Source organism: Falco cherrug, chromosome 17 (assembly GCF_023634085.1).
Source record: "Falco cherrug isolate bFalChe1 chromosome 17, bFalChe1.pri, whole genome shotgun sequence".
NCBI lineage: Eukaryota > Metazoa > Chordata > Aves > Falconiformes > Falconidae > Falco > Falco cherrug.
The window spans coordinates 2,884,420-2,903,916 of record NC_073713.1 but is presented as its reverse complement, the minus strand read 5'-3'; the positions used below and the strand labels follow the sequence as shown (position 1 = coordinate 2,903,916).

At 44.0% G+C, this 19,497-nt stretch overlaps 2 protein-coding genes across 3 annotated transcripts in view; one reads left to right on the top strand and one right to left on the bottom strand.

Annotated features, from left to right (window-relative positions):
• Positions 1–6,359, top strand: part of JAM3 (junctional adhesion molecule 3) — a 32,542-nt gene extending 26,183 nt beyond the window's left edge. Inside the window, exons 4-9 of the mRNA XM_055695877.1 lie at positions 378–530; positions 755–957; positions 1,305–1,404; positions 1,752–1,881; positions 3,111–3,165; positions 3,780–6,359. Coding sequence (XP_055551852.1) covers positions 378–530; positions 755–957; positions 1,305–1,404; positions 1,752–1,881; positions 3,111–3,165; positions 3,780–3,815 — 677 coding nt within the window. The 3' untranslated portion in view covers positions 3,816–6,359. The remainder of the gene's footprint in view (positions 1–377; positions 531–754; positions 958–1,304; positions 1,405–1,751; positions 1,882–3,110; positions 3,166–3,779) is intronic.
• A 1,023-nt stretch (positions 6,360–7,382) lies between these two features.
• The window catches only part of NCAPD3 (non-SMC condensin II complex subunit D3), a 29,068-nt gene continuing 16,953 nt past the window's right edge, over positions 7,383–19,497 (bottom strand). Inside the window, exons 20-35 of one of the 2 annotated variants that reach the window (XM_055695870.1) lie at positions 19,204–19,311; positions 18,575–18,689; positions 18,372–18,479; positions 17,136–17,374; positions 16,308–16,387; positions 14,849–14,986; positions 14,389–14,522; positions 14,035–14,234; positions 13,320–13,430; positions 12,742–12,900; positions 11,833–11,990; positions 11,465–11,598; positions 11,258–11,335; positions 8,378–8,452; positions 8,203–8,263; positions 7,383–8,110 (exon numbers count right to left, since the gene is read on the bottom strand). In XM_055695870.1, coding sequence (XP_055551845.1) covers positions 7,987–8,110; positions 8,203–8,263; positions 8,378–8,452; positions 11,258–11,335; positions 11,465–11,598; positions 11,833–11,990; positions 12,742–12,900; positions 13,320–13,430; positions 14,035–14,234; positions 14,389–14,522; positions 14,849–14,986; positions 16,308–16,387; positions 17,136–17,374; positions 18,372–18,479; positions 18,575–18,689; positions 19,204–19,311 — 2,022 coding nt within the window. In that variant the 3' untranslated portion in view covers positions 7,383–7,986. The remainder of the gene's footprint in view (positions 8,111–8,202; positions 8,264–8,377; positions 8,453–11,257; positions 11,336–11,464; positions 11,599–11,832; positions 11,991–12,741; positions 12,901–13,319; positions 13,431–14,034; positions 14,235–14,388; positions 14,523–14,848; positions 14,987–16,307; positions 16,388–17,135; positions 17,375–18,371; positions 18,480–18,574; positions 18,690–19,203; positions 19,312–19,497) is intronic. The other variant, XM_055695871.1, reaches the window with a different exon arrangement.

Genomic DNA, 19,497 nt, shown 5'->3' with positions numbered 1-19,497 from the left:
ACCCTTGGGCTTGATGGTGAAACTCGGACTGCCAGTAGGGCTTGACTCCATCTGGGATTACTGCAGCACTTTAGATGGGACCAACAGCCACATCCAAAGGAATCTTCCAAAGGAGACAAGACCTGAGGCTGTCTTGGAAGTTTGATTTTGCCACCGTTTTTGAGATTTGGAGCGGTTCATCCTCTTACATGGTTAGCAGTATTTGTTTCCTTCGTGGTCACTGGTGAGAGGAAGGCTCTTGGCTTTCAAGCATCAAGTTCCTTTTAGGTGGTTCTCTGGACTCCAGAAAGAGTCCAAGATCAACCACTTAATTCAGGTGCCTAAAATTACTCTGTGACTACCCTGATTTTTTTTCCTCTTTCTTTCCTCTGTATCAGGAGACTTCGCAACTCGTGCAGAAATTCTGAGCCGGACATCGCTGGTGATAAAAAACACCACCCGGATGGACACTGCCACATACCGCTGCGAAGTGGCAGCGCCTTCTGATACTAAAACCATAGATGAGATAAATATCCAGCTCACAGTCCAAGGTATTACTTTAAAACCCAGATACTCCACAAGCACTGCTAACTAACAGGAGAGGCTGTGTCTCTCTCCAGCGTTGAAATAGTGGCACTCTAGAACCTGTTTAAAACCAGTTGGAAACAGCGGAAAGTTTTGATACTGTTGTAGCACAGTCATCGTAGAAAGTATGTCAGAAATGATTTACTTCTACTCAGCAGGGCCTTTCACGTAGTTTACGTTTTTCCCGCAGTGAAACCTATGACTCCCAGATGCACCGTGCCTAAAGCTGTCCCTGTTGGGAAGACAGCCTCTCTCCACTGCCACGAGAACGAAGGTTACCCAAAGTCCACTTACAGCTGGTACCGCAACAGTGAACCTTTATCACCAGACACAAAATCGAATGCCAAATTCCAGAACTCCTCCTACACCTTGAATCCCACCACAGGCACTCTGGTAATGCCCATACAGACGTGTTCAAGACTTGTTTTGTTTTGCTGGACGGGTTATTTTTAAGGTTGCTTGTAAAAGAAAATAGCCATTGCATGGCTTTCAAGGAAGGAATAATTTGAAGAAGGTTAGGTGTTCTAGGAGCTGGGCGAGTTGGGAAGGGGAAGATCAATGATGGGAGAAGATTCTAGCTGTTTGGACTTGGTCACTGCCGACACCACTTGCCTTTTTAGAAAGAGGGAGGGAAGATGTCTCACAGCCAGACACTGTGAAGCCTGGAAGAGTTGTTTACATGTGCTTATACAGTGCCCTCTGTTTCTCATGTCCTGCTCCCTCCCTTTTCTCCTCACCAGGTTTTCCATGCTGTGCACAAAGGCGACACAGGCCGTTATTCCTGCATAGCCACAAACGATGCTGGCTTTGCCAAGTGTGAGGAGCAGGAGATGGAAGTCTGTGAGTGGCTGCACCTGTTTTTCATCCATGCCGATTAACAGTTCACCATAAATAAATTGTTGTCACCATAGGGAAAGAAGGGGGACATCCTAGAGCATTAAATCTTTACTGCTTTCTCATGGCCCCAGACACAGGAAGAAAAAAACCAAAATTAAAATTTCAGGGAAACATTAAAACACTGTCAGATTCATGAACAGTTTTAGTCTGGGAATCAGGGACTCACTTATTCCCTAAGAATTACTGAGGTTTGTTTAAAATATTTGAGAGATGTCATTTTAGTGTGTGTAAAGCTAGAATATCGCTACTGTCTTAAAGAAATACTGGATGATGGCTTCTCTCTTTGCCAGATGACCTGAATATCGGTGGGATAATTGGTGGAGTCCTGGTGGTTGTAGCAGTTTTGGTGCTCATCACTCTCGGTATCTGCTGCGCCTACCGACGGGGTTACTTTGCCAACAGCAAAGAGAGCGCGGAAAGGTAAGCTGGGCTTCAGAGTGGTCTGACACCCCGCGCCCACCGCCAGCATGAAGTACCCTGAAGAATGGCAGAAATTGGCGGCTAAAATGCATTTCAGTGCCTGACTGGCATATTTCTTCCTAGTTCCCTACTAAGGACGACAGGCCAACCCAGTTCTTGAAGTATCTGGTTCCCCACCGTAAACCCTGCACCATGCCCAAAGTTTATTTGCATAAGGGAGAATTTTGGTATGGTTCCTCTTGTGTTTGCTGCCAAGACCAGGCAAGAGGAGTGAAAGCTGTGCTCTAACACCCTCATACTTTGCACCAGAAGGCAGCACGAGCACAATTAAATGCCTATAGGCATATATAGGCAGTGTTTGTCCAATAGGTTATGTGCTGTTGGCATAACGAGGTCTACAGCGTAATGAACAGAGCTCACTGCAGAAGTAGTTCAAAGCAGCAGATTATGCACAGAAAATATATGCAGAAAAGTAGGCTCTCTACAGGAAATCTCACTAGTTGTGAGAACCTAAATTTGGGAATAAATCCAACCATTTTAGAATGCACATTAAAATGTTAAGAAAAACAGCATTAGCATCAGGAACAAGCCTTGATGTCCTTACAGAATCCATAGAGGAGGTAATATATGTAAAACCAAGATTCTCATCAGATGGATGTGTTCCATGTTAAATGTTGATTTTCAGCAGAAGTCCTGTCTTTTTTGGTTTGCTTTTCAGAAAAAGCTCCAAATATCCTATTTAAATGCAGCTGAGGGTTGGCATACACTGAACTTGACAGTCGTATATAAATTCTGAATTCCTATGAGATTGCAAACAAGTGGTGCTTCCTTATAACTAAGGAAAACGCTGAAGGCATCTGGCAGTGCAGGTTTAAAATGAACTTTGTAATTGCCACAGAAAACAATGCAGGAGGCACCTGGAGAGGTAGCGCACAGGGAGCAGAGCAGGAGAGCCCAGAAAAGAATCAGTTAATCTCTTTGCAGAGCTGGCCTCGTGGAAGCGTACAGCAATCTTTTTACCCTGTGCTGAAGGGGAATTTAGAAAAAATCCTGGTCATGACGGATGATGGAATAAGCACAGATTGATCATTTCAGCAACGAGCTGGGTTTCTCTGTGCTGTCTTTTCATTCAGCTGTTCCTCCTCCTCATTTTCATCTTTCTCAGCACCTCCCCTCCAAAATCCTGCAATCTTCTCATCCCAGAAATGAGATCTTTTCCTTTATTTCAGCTACAAGACTCCGGCAAAACCTGATGGCGTTAACTATATCCGGACAGATGACGAGGTAATGATTTGCATGTAACATCTCTCTGCCGAGGAGAGGAAGAGGGTGGGCAGAGGACTGCTGGCTTTTTTAGGGCACCGCTCAGAACCAAGGAGACAGAACAGAGATAAAACAGAAGGGTGAAGGCTGAGTCATTTCCCTAGAAATGATGAACAGTTTAAGTTGCCTTAAGCGACCGATGCCAAGAGCTATCAAACGCAGCTCTGTCTCAGTTATCTTCTGGCTTGACCCCCTTAGGATGAGTTTCATTGGATTAAGTGGGCAGGCCATGATGCTTTTATAAGAGAATTTGCGTTTTGGGATTTGAATAGATCACTAGGCTTAAGATCAGAAAAAAAGCCTCTCCCTGTTAGCAGAGACATGGAAGAGGGAATGAGAAAGTCCCCTGCCGTGCCTTGGTATGTGCGGAGGACAGGAGGAGCAGGAGCACCTGGCCAGTGCGGCCGGTGCCTCCTTCTCCTGACCAGCTGGAGGGGGGATGCTACCTACACAGAATGCCAGTAGTTCTACAGATTGGATCTGCCTTTTCACGGGCAGATCGCAGCTGGGGACAGCAGCAGAGCTGCCCGGAAAGCCGCTAGATCCTCCCTACATCCAGAACTGTTTCATTGCAGGGTGACTTCAGACACAAGTCTTCATTTGTCATATAAGACGCCAAAAGAATACTGCAAACCAGCAAAAGCAAGTGTGAAAATACCTCCTCCAGGAACTCAAAGCAAGAGCAAAAGATTAATTAAGTGCGCTTGGAAGAGTTTGGAACACACAAGAACTTGATAGCTAGCTATCTGTATATCTCTTTTTTCTTTGCCAAAGTTTAAAGTAACTCCTCACTGCCCAACTTGCGTCTCCCCTGCCTCCGGAGATACCAACAGGATCGCCTAAACCTTTCCTTGGACTAAGGAAGCGTTTTAATACTTTCCAAGAGGCTGGGCTGTGGAAGTTTGTGGAATTGCCTTCTATTTGTGCTGCAGGGACACAGCCACAATGCGCAAACCAACCAGGGGAACAGCATTAGGGAAACGTGTAGTAGACATTACTAGTACGTACTACTAGTAGAGGAAAAAAAGGTGCTGGTACAGCAATAGACGGACTTCAAAGAGTAAGATTTATCCATGCAAGGGGGAGTCTTTTCCTCTCAGCAGCTTGTTGCCCAGGCCTGGCTGGTGACTTTTACACGTTTGTGATTGTCTTGCGCTTTTGACTCTGACTGCTCAGGTGCAGAACGGGGTATCTGAATAGCCTACAGTGCCAGATACCGATACGGTAAACGCTACTAATGTTCTCAGCCCTTTTGTAAACTTACTGAATTCTCGTTAACTCCATTTAACATGAAACAACGGGCAGCATCAGGCCAGAAGGACTGCTTCTGTTCACTGCTTTGTAGAAAACTCACTGCACGCAGGTAACCCCTCGTTCTAATCTGCACAAAGCAGGCTCGCCTCTTGCGTCTTTTGGTGTTTTAAAGAGGCTTAGAGTGGAGGCAGAGAACCTAGTGCTAAGACATCCCTTTCAGGAAAATTAAAGCCAAATACTTTCATGGGCTAAGACTGCCGTAAAAGGTACTGAGATATCTTCAAGCTTTTTTACCTTCTCCATTTATTTTGTAAAATCCCACATTCTAAATTTTTTGCAAAGATATATTTTGATTACTTCAGAAAAGGTAACGTTTCTATTTAAAGTGTAAATACGTGATGCCAGCAGTGTTTAAGTAACGTAGCTATTTTTTTACTTTTTAAGCTACTGAGAGGAGCTCAAACGTTGCTAGAGTATGGCACTGTCAGAGCATATCAGTATTATTGCAAAGCGTGATAAACTGCAGGTGGAACAGCATCTCTTTCCTCTTAAGCTAGCTTCAGCAATTTCCTTGTCACAAGAGGTCTTACCAGACACAGAACAGAGTCACTCAGGGATAGTTTTTTAAATTTATGGCAGGAGCTATCAACTTTTTTATATAGAAAACTTACTTTTCTTGCCAGTGACCAACACTTTGTTTTTGTTGTTGCAAGAAATATCCAGGGATGGCTTTTGGATTCAGTTCCAACAAGGTGACAGAGTGACTTCAACGTTTGCTACCCCTCTGCAAGTTCCCTAAAGCACTAACACAGCGTGACAGCTACGGCAACTTTACAGGCTTAAACTACATAGCCAAGGCAACTGTTTCTGGAGTTGGGAAAGCAAAAAGCTCGATACAAAAGCACTTCTGTAGTGTCAGTTGCAACTTTTCTCTAGATGGTAAAAGAAAAAAGAAAAAAAATAAATATCCAGTTCTCTCTGCTTTAGAGGGAATAATTGGAAACACGTGTTTCCCAGAAACATACATGTTGATCGTGTTGAAAAGCATTGGGTAATATAAGACTGCAAGATGTGGATGCAACACTAGAACTGTGCTGTGGTTTATGAATTTTTTTTTTTTTAAATGTAGCATAATTTAGTGTTCTTGTATTTCCAATATGAATTGAGTTGTCTTAACTTTTCCTGTATACAGTATTTTGGATACTTGACGATTTGGACTGTCGGTGTTATTTTTTAGTGTTCTGCATTAATCTGCTTTGTTTCCTAGGGGCCTCGCTGGACATGCCATTGCTGCATTTGTTTTGCCTAAACAAAGCATTACCACTTCTCCTTTTGCTAATGACAGTAAAAAGAAGGATGGGGCAGCAATAACCCGAGCGTAACTCGGACGTTACCACTGCTATCTTGCAACTACATTATGGTTACCTTTTAAGATGTGCTCTTCGGCCAAGCCGGGCAGTACTGCTCACTGGCTGCATGCTGCCTCTAATTGTTACGACAGTAGTGAGCGTAACATTCCTTTGCACCTTCCGTACATCCACTACTCCTTTTCTGTGCTGCTTGTAGGATACCTACAATAAGGGAGAGAAAGAAAAGGGTTGAATCAGGGTAGCTCTGGGCACTATGGGAGCACAATCTACAGTCTCACCATGAGCCAAAGGCGGCCTTCACGTGAAAAGCCAGCAAGCTAAGAATCGAGACTTATTTTTCAGTTCTAAAATGTGACAGTGGCATCTCTAACGAGAGAAGGGGCGATGATCCCCCTGATACAGCTCATGAGATCCGATTGATGGAATTCCTTGTATCGTTGTGAATAATATTCAGGTTTGTACTAATGTATTACGTTTAACTTTGCCAAGAATGTTTTACATAAATACCAAGCTATAAAGCATTCTTGTAGGGGTTTTTGTTTGGGTTTGGTTTTGTTTTTTCAACAGCCATAGTACTGGAGGCTTCTGTTTTCAGTTCAATGAAATAAGGAAAAGTCTTTTCTGTCAGAGCACTCACTTACTTGTATCGGGCTGAAAATTACAGCAAGTCTGTGGTAGGTTGCTATCAGTTTATTCCTGGGCATTTGTGTATCCCTGGTTCTTCCCTAGAGAGGTCAGATTAATGCTCGCAGGGCTCATCTCAAATACTGCCGGAGGACAGAACAAAAACTAGAAAAGCACAAGTCAGGAAATAAACCCTTCCAGTTTACCATCTGAAGTGGTTAAATAGTATTTTAAGGCAGGAGAGAAGGTAGGAAATGAATGGACATGGCCATAACTGACCATCGTTTAAGCTGAAGGCATTCCCTATGTCCCCTGTTCCCAGGTTTAGACTTCGATTTTGAGAACGAAGCTTAACCGCACTTGAAGCTTCGTTTTTCTGATCTTCAAAACAGCGTAGGGAAAGTGAGGCCAAATTATGGGATTCCAGCATAAGAGGTAAGTGCCTCTGCAAGGGCTGTGGCAAAAGCTCCCTCAGCTTCTTTGTTTCCACTTGTGCAGAAAAGCCTACTCTGTTTCTGTTATTCATGCCTGATTAAGACAAAGCAGCATGAATAAAAGATTCCATTTTCAAGTTTCAATGAAATCTAGGGCAAGAGCTCTGCAATAGAAGTCAACAGTGGAAAAACTTCAGTTAGTTTCACATGGCATCAGAGATACTCAGGAATGGTCAGATTCCAGCAGTTACACAGTGCATTTATGATGAACAAGTTATCTGCACAGAGAACAAAGTATGCATATGACTTACCAACCTCAATTTTAGTGAGTTACTCATATCCTGCTTGCAGTCAAGTAAGTCTATATTTAAAAGCCCAACATTAATTGAACTGAGTGCTTAAGATACCAGCGACGTAGTAGAAGAGACTTAGAGGCTGTAGAAATCTATAGAAAAAAATTTCTCTCTCAGATCAAGAAGAGGGGAGAAGCTGTGGGTGGAATTAATTCTGTAACCATTTATTTTCATAAAATGTTAATAGTTGAAAATAACATAGTTCAAGAATGGAAATATTCCATATAAAAGAACATTAACGCTGTTCATACACACAGGAGTTTGCACAACAAATAAGAGGTGATGTAGCGTGCAATTACCAGATTTAGGGGTGTGGCAGTGACAAGCTGTTTCACCTTTGTTCAAATTAAAGCAACTCTAGTATATAACCAAGAGGGACAATGAGGGATCGAGGGAACAAAGCTGAGCCACTCACTTCCCTGCAAGCTGTGATAAATGAATTTAATGCTAAGCTTGTGGCAGCATTATGCTCTTACTTTTCCAGATGGACAAATTATACATCCTGCGAGTGAAGAGCAAGCCTCCCTTTATACCGCAGTGTTCTAGCACTCCAGTAAGCTTTGTCAACAGCGGCAGCTTATAAATACATCTGTTAATGCAGGCTTTGTATAGGGCCGTATTCTAGACAGTTTCACGGAAAAACCAAATAAGAATAGATAAAGAAGGAATGACGTGCCCACAATGATTTATAATTGCAGAGGAAAAGGACAGATTCTAGGCAACATGGTGATTCTGTACAAAAAATGTTCAAGGAAAGCAACAGTTGTCTGGTTTCAGTGGAGTTCGCCGCCGGGACAGTCTTAGAGGGACTTGCTGGCTGCTTTTTTTCCTTGCTGGGGATTCTACTTTCCACTCCCGTGGCAGGGACGGGCTAGAAGGAGGAAGCAGAGTCACCATTTATTGTAAAACACTTTACCAGTCTTTCTCACTGCGATTGCTGTTTCAGAACTACATTGAACTTACGGTTTCTCTGGTGCTAGCAAACAGATGATACCTCTTGACTCACAGTCAGCCTCTTTATTCTCTGCAAATAATGCATATATTTTTATATGTCAAAAAATGCCACCAATTCGATCATTTGGATCACTCACCAACCCCACCCCCAACCCCTCAAGTTTAAATCACAGAGATAACTTGCCTAGAGCTGAACCAGGTGTCTCCATCAATCTGATGTTACTGAGCCCCGCACTAAAAGTGAAGTCATTAATGTTCTCTGAAAGAAAAAGCACGTATTAGCAGTCTGCTTGTGACACAGCCAGAGGGGCAAGACATGCTGTAAAAGAACACTTAAGTGTCACAGAGCAAGTATACCCAGCTAATTGCAAGCACATACACATCTCGCTTCACCAGCCTGGCAGCTCTCAGTATTTCCCATCCAGCCTCAAAACGATGCGCTGAGTGCGATGGGTCAGTGGTGCACATCACCTTCACACTCCACGCTTACAGCCTTCCTTGTACGAGGCGGAAATTCATGTAAATACGGGAGCTCGGCCACGCGCCTGGCTGTCCTGCCTAGGTGGGAGAGCCCCACCTCCCACAGAAGCTTTGCCATCTCTGACAACACGCCTGGTGCAGACCAGCTGCTTGGCCCAGTCAAGGCAGAACGTGGGGCCCCTGAAGCCGGACAGAGGACCTGAACAGCCGCTCCGTGAGGAACTGCCTGCAGCCAGACAAAAGGAATCTCTTGACAAGCGAGCTAGGTAGAATTCAGCTTGCCTGAAGAGGCTGTAGTTGTCAGCTGTCTCTTTCCTGTCATTTATCTCAGGAGAGATGTCACAATATTCAGATTTTACTTTACTCAGCGCTCTGTTTTACGCTTACGTTTCCCAGAACCTTTCACAAGGAATTAAGGGAGAAAGTGCTTTATAGGGCAGGAGCTGGAAACTCTGCTACAAGGCCTTCCCTCTGCAGACTAACTGGGTTTGCTCTTGAACTGCTTCCCTGTCCTCGAAAGGAATTGCTGACGCTTGAAGTGGAAATCCAGCTTGATCTATCCGCCGTAGCTGGCCTCTGCACCTCGCCAGGCTGACCTGCAAGTGTCCTGACTGCACAGTGTGCGCCTTAACCTTGGTTAATGAGAGGTTTATGTGAAAGGATGAAAATGGTAAAGAACTGTCATCAAGAAGGGCTGCCCATGCAACCAAAGGTGGTGTCTTCACAACACGTCTTCCTGTACCACCACGAAGCAATCCACACTTGCCCAGACCCACCCGGCCATTCTCAAAGTAACAAGCAGGAGTTGAGGAGCCCCAAAGACAGCAGGAGAGCGTGACAGCCAGAACAGTCAAATAAAGAGACAGCTGTTCTTAACTTCTCAAGTACAAAGCGGTTTACAAAGAACTCCATCTCCAATAGTTTCAGAATGATACGCCAGAGAAAGAAAAATGTTTTATTTTGATTGTCTATCAGCCTGCAAGACCTGGTGCCGCCATGCAGATGGCTCAGCACCCGCTAACTGAAGTGATGATACTGCTCTGTACAGTTTGTCTCCCTGCTGAAGGACACATGCTGCCTTGAAGCAAAGTAGAACTCAACCTCGGTACTGCTGCAGATTAACATTCTTCCTCCCTTTTCACCATATGGTGCTTAAGTGAAACAGCCATGCAAACTTCCAGACAGAGATATGGTGCTTAAAGATTTCTGCTCTCTAAAAAACATGCCCCTGATTTTTTTTTTTTTTTGCACAAAGATCACTGCTTGTTGCTCAGGCAGCAAAGAGAAACATTGAGGCAGACAAATCTAGCCCAACAGTGGAGCACACAGGAAGAGAAGGGTCAGATTTTCCAGTGGATGCACATCACTGCCGCTGGTTTGCTCCTGCCTGCTTGTGGATGTCAGGTATTTGCTGCCTGCCTTATGGGCTACGTGGCGTTTGCTCTCCTTTGTGTGCGCAGGTCAGGTGTTTGCAGAGACACAGGCAGAGTGCAGCCAGATAGCTACGCTTCTGCAGCGCTGACCCTTCCCCCCAACAGCTCACACCTGCCGAATGAGAGGTGGCCCGTCAGGCACTCACCCGTACTCCCAACCGAACAGGAGCTCTCATCACACAATTCGCACCACAACAGAGATGCCCTAAAGGACTTTAGCAGCAAATTGACATAAAGGAAGGGAATCTACTGCTGGAACTTGGCTCCATTTGTGTTTTACTGTAGCTGCCTCTTATGCTCGCAGAAAGCGACACTGCAGAATGCTGCAGCGCCATCAGAAAGCATTCCAGTAAAACCTAACTTTTGAAGGTCAGGTTTTGTGGAATGGCAGTTCAGCTGCAATGGACATAAGCATAGCAGACTCACGATTTGTGTAGTAGAGATTCCTCTTTGTGTATTTTTACCTTAATTTCCACAGCAGAGTAAGAAAAACAAACCATTCTCCAACGCTCAGTTCAGTTCTTTCTTAGGGCAGAACACACCCCCTCAGACACGACCATGCAGGTTATTAATCCTACTCGAGCAGGTCTCTCGTCTCTTGCAGCTGCCACAGCTCACTGCCTGCTCTAGAAACAGGTTGTAGCTCACCCAAGATCTTTCGTTTGGACAACAGGAATCCCCTATCTTAGGGCTGAAAAGGACCAGACCTTGAATACTTCCCTCCGCAGCAGGGTTCTGTAATTCAGTCTAAAAATGCTGAGCTACGCTTCCAGAGCGCGGTGCCTTGGCGCAACAGAATCCTGCACACTGGGCCACGCAGGCTATTAAGGAGCCACGACAGCATGCCTCCTTGGCACCCCAGAGCTGAAGGAGGAAGAAAGGGCAGTAGCTCTGTTACTTCAGCAGCCCAAAAATCCCGTGACATGTAAACGGAGACCACATTGGACTGTCCTTTCCCATGTACATCATTCATCTGAGACCTTCAGTTTCAGAATAGTTCTTATTTACTACTACCATTTAGATAAACAAAGAATCTATAGCTAACAACGACTCATTTTCTCTGCTATTTAGGGGGGCCATGCGTTGCTACCTCTCTCAGAGAATGAGCACTCAGGCCCAGTTTAGGAAGGGTCCCTTTGGGTTATACTTACGTTTTGGTGTGCTTATTGCACGGCCCACCACAGAATCATTTATTCTGGTAGACTGTCGATTCAGGCTTTGAAAGGACACTGGAAATAACAAGGAAATAATTAAGGCTAGAAATGTATTCACTCAGAGACCTCGAGGGTCTAACAATCAGGCTGTGTCAACTAGGTCTTCTAGTCCAACGCCAGATCAGTTTGCAGCCAGCTTCCTACCTTGCTTGCTGCCAGCAGTGCTTAATGGAAGTGATGAAGCCGTTCCTCCGACGCTCTTGCTGTGTTGCTTGCTTCTGGCTTCTGTTTCTTTCTTGGCAGAGTTCAGGATGGACAATGTGCTCAAGGATGCTGGCCTACAGGGCACAAAGCATGACAGAAACAGTGATTTCCTTCCGCAAGCCCTGATGAGACGCATGTAAAGAGGAGAGAGACCTGTCCCCTCCCGATCCTTATGATCTTAAACACCAAATGTAAGGGAGAAGATTATGCTGCAACACTGGTGACTTTCATACCACTAAGTACGGAGCGGATAAGCAAAGCAACAGCCCTGCAGAAACATCACCAGTAACGTAAAGGGAAACCCATACCTGCGACTCAGTAGTGGGTGTTTCGGAACACCAGGACTACGCGCAGTAAATTCGGAATGCACAGAGAAAGGACTTGATCTAGGTAGCGAGGACCGTTTCCCACTTGCATTACTACTGCAGCGACCAGGAGTTGCAGCTCTCTCCAAAGACGGAGGTTGCTACAGAGAACAGAAGAAAAGATCATCTGTCTAACAACGGATACAAGCGTAAAAAACCTCTAGATACTAGACACTTAGACACACTGCGTGATTAAGAATGGCCCTTTCTGTAATGGATGTAAAGGGGTGCAAAGGAGAAAGAATTTATTGGCCAGAATTTTAACAAGAAACAAATAGGAAATTTTGATGGGACACACCCTACTTTAGAGGTCTATATACAGGCGCTCTTTTAAAATCAGCAGAAAGGTACTTCCAGGGTAGAAGTCATCTCATCTTAAGGTAGGTATCTAAAATAGTTCAGGACAACTGACCCAAGCACATACTTGTGTCTTTACACTGACTTTGAAAAGGGGATCTGCATGACTAGGACAGATACGTTGCTACTTTGTATACACCTAAAGTCAGATAAAATGAAGCCTTTTTTGACCTGTTTGTCATATTTATCACTCTGGGAGCAACATGTAAGCAGAGCCAGTGGCAAATTAGACTTAGTTTTCCTTTTAAACTGAATTCTTTTTACATTAATTGTTTGCTGCTCCTCTTTGCCTAATGTGTGTTGTTTGTTGTCATTCTAAGCATATTAAAATGACTGAAATGAAAGCTTCCGTCAGCAAATGTGAAGAAGTATGAGAACATTACATAACCATTCTGTTAAACATGTAACAGGGTCCACAGACACACAGTCTGGGCGTCATGTGTACACAAACTTTAGCAGAGGAGGCAGTACGGGTACAGATTTAATGGCACCAACCACCTCAGGCTGCGCTGCCGAGTCCTGCTCTTGGTCTGCGTTCTTCTCCCTGGCCAGCTGCTCTTCATATTTCTTCATATCGTACTCCAGCTCGGCTGCCAGCTGCTTGTCCACAGCAAAGAAGTCTTTGATTTCATTTCGGTAATCTTGCATCATTTCCTGGAGCAATAAGGAATGTTTAAACTCTCAGAAATCTCTCCTGACTACTGATTCACTTCCCCATTCAGATTGCAGCTGCTTAAGCGCAAAAGGAAATACCAGTTGGTAGAGCCGAGGTGTTTTTAACAGACTAAGTGTTTCGATTCCAATTTGTACTTCAGAACATGAAAAAGCTTTCCAGCATTCAAGCTTTCTGCCCACGTTCCACTGAGGAGGCTCACACGTAACACACTGCGAGATCCTTATCTAAAATCCCTCCACCTCCTACATTATTTAACACAGTGGCAGTGTCACAACATCCTATGCCTTCCAAATTTCCTTCCAAGAAGGCTGTTCATTCCATTACTGGTTGCACATCTAACACTAACTGAAGAGAGGGAAAAAAAAAAAAAATTCAAGAAGAAAAGACTTCCCCTTACCCGCAGGTAATTCATAAGGTCCTTAAGAGCTGGGATCCTCTTCTGCTCCATCAAACACTTGAGTGACGTGATTACTGGGATGATGTTTTCTATAAAGTTCTTCTTTTGGACCTTGGTTTGAACAAAGCATGAACATTACATGATGCAGTAAAGGGGAAGCCACTCTGTGGTTAGATGAATGGCCTAAGCGAGAGGAGTCGCCACTCCACAGCAAGGGAATTGCCACAGCTAAGCCTGCTCTTATATCGCATGCACGCCCGTAGGCTTTTAACCTAAGTGGAGTCTTTCAAGATATATCACTTAAGTCAAGTCAGTTCTCACATTGAAGGCAGATTGCTAAAAGGCGCAGCAAAACCCACGTTGTTATGCTCAAATGCTTTACCAATAAGAGATCTGTGGAATAAACTCACCCTAGCATAGCTTCACTGACTTCAGAGGAAAGACGTTTCTGATCGCTACAACCGACCCCTCAAGTACAAGCATCCTTCACAAATCTACCCTTCATGGTTTGTTTTTCCAACACAGGGCTTCCACAGGTGCCCTCAGATCACACTGGGCTGCAGACAGAGCCTGAATAACAGCCTGTAGGCACTCTATGCTGTGGCATTATTAGGTTACTCGGGTATTTTTTGCGCGTTTCTCCATCGCAGAAAGGTAAAATTCCCCGCAGTATGGTGGCCAGCTCTCTTCCCACACCACATCAAGCGCCATTCACCTGCGAGATGAGCTTTTTTTGTGCTGCCTGTATGACAGCATTGGCCATTGCCATTTCATCTTCATCAGGCTGAATGTCTTCATCGGGTTTTGATCTCATCGTTGATAGCTTGATTTCTTTGCAGCTAAGGACTTCAAACGTATCCGAGAGCAGCTCACTGGCTTCCAGGTCCAATGGAAGGACGTTATCCACAAAGTACGCTGGAACACACAGGGAAGAAATAAGAAGGATCTTACTGGGAACAGCAGTGCCAGTAAAGACAGGAAGATAACATGGTTGGAATGAGAGAGAGCCTAATAGTTTTATAGAGACAGCAGTTCTTTCTTTGCCAGATTTCTAAAGACAGAGCCCTACCTAGGACACTGTGGCTGATCTTCGTTGTAATGCTGAACCTCTGCTCATCCGTAAAGTGGTCTAGCAGGAACTTGTAGATATGCATCCTTTTTTCTTTGTTATCTTTCCCCTTCAGAGAGAAGAGATTCTTTGCCCTGTGGCAGAACAAGACATTTTACAAGGGCCAAGTCACATTATGCGAACTCACAGAAATAATAAGACTTTAAATCAGCAAGGAATATTTGAATGTCACTTTCAAGACCCATAAACCTGTTAGGATACCACACACTCCCACAAATTACATGCAGAAGTCCTCCCAGAAGTGTCACAGGGAAGGCAGGACACTCTTAAATTAACACTGTTTCCCCTAGCTGTTTTCACCCTACTGCATACATAATTATCAAGTGCCACCGGCGCTTTGCTGCATGGCCAGACATCCCATCATCTAGCAAAAAAGGAGATACAAATGTGCTCAACTGACCGCACACTCTGGGGGAACCTGTTGTACTTCTCATGTTTCTCATAGCTATTGAAATGGAAGATGCACTCAATGAAGTACTGGGAGAACATTACTGGATTCCTCTTCAGTAAGAGATGCACCAGGCAGAACTCAGCAAATCTGGAAAGGAGGAAAAGAAAGAACTTACCACCAGCTTCTAAAAGCCACCCCTAAAACACAGTGTAGGGTTCACAGGCCGTAAAGCAAGAGGATGGTTTTCCTCTGCTAAGTCTCCCCCAGTATCTCATTTAATTCTTGCCCAGCTCCATCTGGGCTTGAACAAAGATACCAGCTCACTGACTTTGAGCTTTTTTCATCCGGAAAGAGACACGACCTTTTCAGCATCCACAATAACTACTTGATTTCTTTGCCATTGAAGTAAACAGAAACAGGAATAAATTTGAACTTGAATCCAGACACAACAGTATTTAAATAACTTAACTTCCATTGTGGCTGAGACACGTACAGAACTTTGCAAAAAGTTAATCACCAAATGTGCTGCAAGAGATGCAAGTCAATCCCAGACTTAAGAACACGTTTTTGGTCTGGATGCAGCCGCTGAATGCAGATGCAAAGAAAAAGGCTCCCAAAGAAATAGCACCGTGTTCCTTAGCTCTAGGAACGTGATGTTGCAATGTCACCATCTACTGGAAAGACATTTTTACATACTAGAAAAAAATAACATCACTGAAGAGAAAAGAAATGGTGGCTATGCTCTCGTAAGCAACGGTAGGTTGATGGCCCTGGACACACCACGCTTCAGATTGATTGTTCCAGGTAGAAACAAGCAGCAAAGGTGTCCAAGCCTCCTCGGCATCCAGCATCCCTGCACAATCTACCGCTCTTTGAGAAACTTGCCTCACTCTTGTTTCTCATCTAACAGAGCAGCTTTGAAACTTTGAAACCTACAAAACCATCATAAACATGCACTTAAAGTCAGCACGCATAAATCCTCTTACGTGCCAGAGTATTACCTTTGTACCACTTTTGTGGTAGAAGGCTTAAAAATGCAAGGCATGCCATATAAGAAAAAAGAGAGTATTTAATCCTATTCCTAAAACAAAACCAGCACTCAAGACAGAGCCTATTAGAAAACCATGAGGAAGATTTCATAAAGGCTTGTTTCAAAAATTCCTCTTTTCTGGATAACTGAGAGTCAAAAGTAGAGCAGAGCTGAATGTTTTGAGGACAGCCAAGAACAGCAAGCCAAAGCTTGCTACTTTGGGACCTTCAAATGACTTGGAAAGAGGGTCACCGCTCCTTTGCTACTGTTGCAGACTCTAAAGCATGTACAACTATGGAAGTGAAGAGGTTTAACAGGATAATCATCTGCTCTCTCACTGAAACTTTTCTTCACGCGCTGGAGGTGCAAGACTAAGACTGGTTTTGAGTACATCTCTGGTCTTCAACTCCTTCATTATTTTACAGATGAGTATTTTACCTGGCAATATCTGGATTTGGATCGACCAGGACACTGACAAAACGGAAGAAGAGACAGTCCTTCCATTTCACAAACTCCTCCTGTAAGAAACCAGCAGACAATAAATGATCAACCTGAATCACAACTAACGTGAACCTTCAGACTGTAGTCAGGACAAAGCCTGAGGGAGCCTAGCAGAATGTACACCAGGCAAGTGAGCAAGTCAAAAAACTTCAGCTGAAGGTACATAAAATAACCCCCCCAAGATGACAGTGTTTTGGAGGATGCTTTAAACAGCATGAACGCCACAGCAGCAGATACCAGAGATATCAATAAAAATATAGAAACATGAAAAATATGTTCTCTCATGCCAAAGCATCCATGCCCTTCGATACTGTACTCAGCACCAAATGCACTCCAAATCTGCCTTGACTGGCTTCGTATGAACATTGAGAGGGTAAACACTTATATCTTTAGAACAACAAGCAGAGACAGCAGGAGAAAAAGGTGCTGTGATGCTTGTTATATTCATTCATTCATAGCAGGAGTGAAATTGTAAGGGAATTCAAAGAAACAAAGATAAGACAAGAAAAGAGGTAACCCCTGACTGAAAAGAATATCATTATCTAATTGTGTTAAGTGTCCTTGATAAGATTTCTGCCTAGCTAGCAAAAAAAAAAAAAAAGAAAAAAAGAAAAAAAAAAAGCAGTAACAAAATACATAAAGTCTTCTTGACAAGTGTAGATTAATCAAGGCATAAGCTATACAGCGACTGGACAGGCTGCCAGTAGTCAGCACGACAGAGGTACTGCAGCGGGCTGTCAGTGCGTGCTTAGCACCTCTGTTTACCTGCAGAAGGTTGGTAAGCAGGATCAGCGTCTGCTTACGGATGAAGGGGTTTGGGTCCTTCAAACACAGCGAAATGTTGGGAATGTATCTGTCCACCATGGATGCGTAGCGGATACAGAGATCACACATAACGATGACAACATTATTGCGAACGGCCACATCATGCGACACCTCCAGCTCTCGCGCTAGAGCTGCAATGCATTTCTTTGCCAGATCCTCGTGCTGTAAACACAATTTACCTGTGAATCAGGGACGAGACTGTCAGTGCTGTGAATATATTCTTCTTCCTAACCACCAGAGCCCAACTTACTGCCCCCCTTGAGGCCAATATGAGCATGAAAGGAATCAGGAAATAAACAAGAAACACATGCTGAAACTTGATGAGCAATCTGCACGATCTCTCAAAGAAATGATACTTCAAGGAGTTCTTCCAAACTCCTCTTAGACCTATAGTGTGGGTCTCCATGCCAAATTCCCTCCTTCACAGCAAACTATTTCTGTGTACAGGGTATTATTCAAAGCAGCTAAAAAGAACAGCCCCAGCTGTCATAGGCATAGCAGGGAGACACCCACCTCTAAGAGCATCACTAAGCCAACCTAAAATAAAATAGCCTGCATTCTAACATTACTTCTCCCTAACTGCTTCTAAGCTCTGTACAAAAGTATTAAGCTTCCCAAAGCAGTTAAGGAAAGAATATTGTCTATCTGGAAGAGAAGAGACTTGTTCCTAAGCACAGAGGTACTACAAAACCAGAACTTTCACCAAGTACTCTCCGTAACACTGAGGCACAGGCTGACCAGGCTTCTCGCAAAGCAGCTCTTGAATCATGCTGAGGAGAACAAGGCAGCATGCGCAGTCATTCTGCTCTAAACTGCATCAAAAGCACCAGGTTTTCTCCATCCTCTGTAGAGCACCTTACCACGTGTAAGATGACCCTCCAGCTAGCCAGCAACCAACTCTGAGTACAGAGACAGTACAATTCCGAAGGGCCTTGCTAATTATTGATCACCATTAATGCACTGACCCCCGGCGAAGCAGTCACGCAGATGGCGGTATTTTTTATGGTGTGTGCAACTAGTTACCATGGATATTTGCATTGCTAAAAGCTATGAGCAAACATGGAGCGCTCTGGCTATCTGTTACAACTGACAGAACTTTTTTGAGCAGAACTTTAACCCAAAAAGGTTCAGAACTGGATACACAAGGGCACACTTCTACTGCAGGACGGCACTTACCTAGAGTAATGAACGCATGAGCTCTGACCACCGAAGGCATGACCGATCCTCTGAATTGGGACAGTGGCTGAGAAGCTGGAATTTCCTCACAATCTGGAGAAGCAGACACTAGGAAAGAACAAGTCAGGCATGAAAACATGCTTTTTCTGGTCACAGCGTTGTCTGTAAATGCAAAAGTAAAGGCAGTAAGGAGAGCACCTCACCTTGGTCCTTACTGACAGGAGAGGCCAGAATGGACTGGATCAAAAGAAAGATGCGCTTCTCCACTTTGGCTGGACACAGCTGTGCAGCCTCTCCCAAGATGAAGAGGTGTCTCACCTACACAGATAAAACAACACCGCAGTCAAAAGGCAACGGCTGAGCTGCAAATTCAGTCAGCAGGAGCTGGCATGGTACTTGTCCAAAATAGACTTGAAATTCCCTCAGTCCTTTCAAGACGACAGTGGCTGGAGAACAGAAGGTGAAGCTTTGAAACAGAAGTGGTGTGCGTGTTTCATACGCTGTAATTCCCACACATCTACTAATAATATTAAAGTACTCGTCAAAGCATTCTATGTGCTTTACAGACTTATTTCTCAAACAGCTCATCGACAAGTGGAAAATCAAAGAAAAAACATGTCATTTTATTAAAAATACATGGGCTATCATATCTGTAAAGCAATTGCTGATGTATAAAACCGTTCTATGCTCCCAGGCCCATAAATACCAGAATTCATTACAGTTTACACACAAGGCATGCACATCGGTATCTTCCTGGTGTGACCTCGAAGGAACACCAATTTCAAGTACACCTACATCCTTTGGTCAGTCTGTGAAGGGGAACCAAACTTACCAAGAGATCTTCTTGCAGGTTCTCTGCTCCACCCTCTTTGAAGACTATATTCGAAATATAGCTTTCACAGGTGGATACTAAATCTCCACACACCTGGTTGAGCAGCTCCTGTTCCATAATTAAACAAAATTAATTCAGCACTTAATTAAACAAAAACGTAGCTGTAATATCTGTCCACACATGAAGCCCTAATCTTAAAGTCCTTCTACGCTTTTAATAATCTAGGTCCTATTGAAATCAATCAGACAGTGTGCCATAGAGCTTTAAAATTCTGCCTGCACATCAAAGGATGCA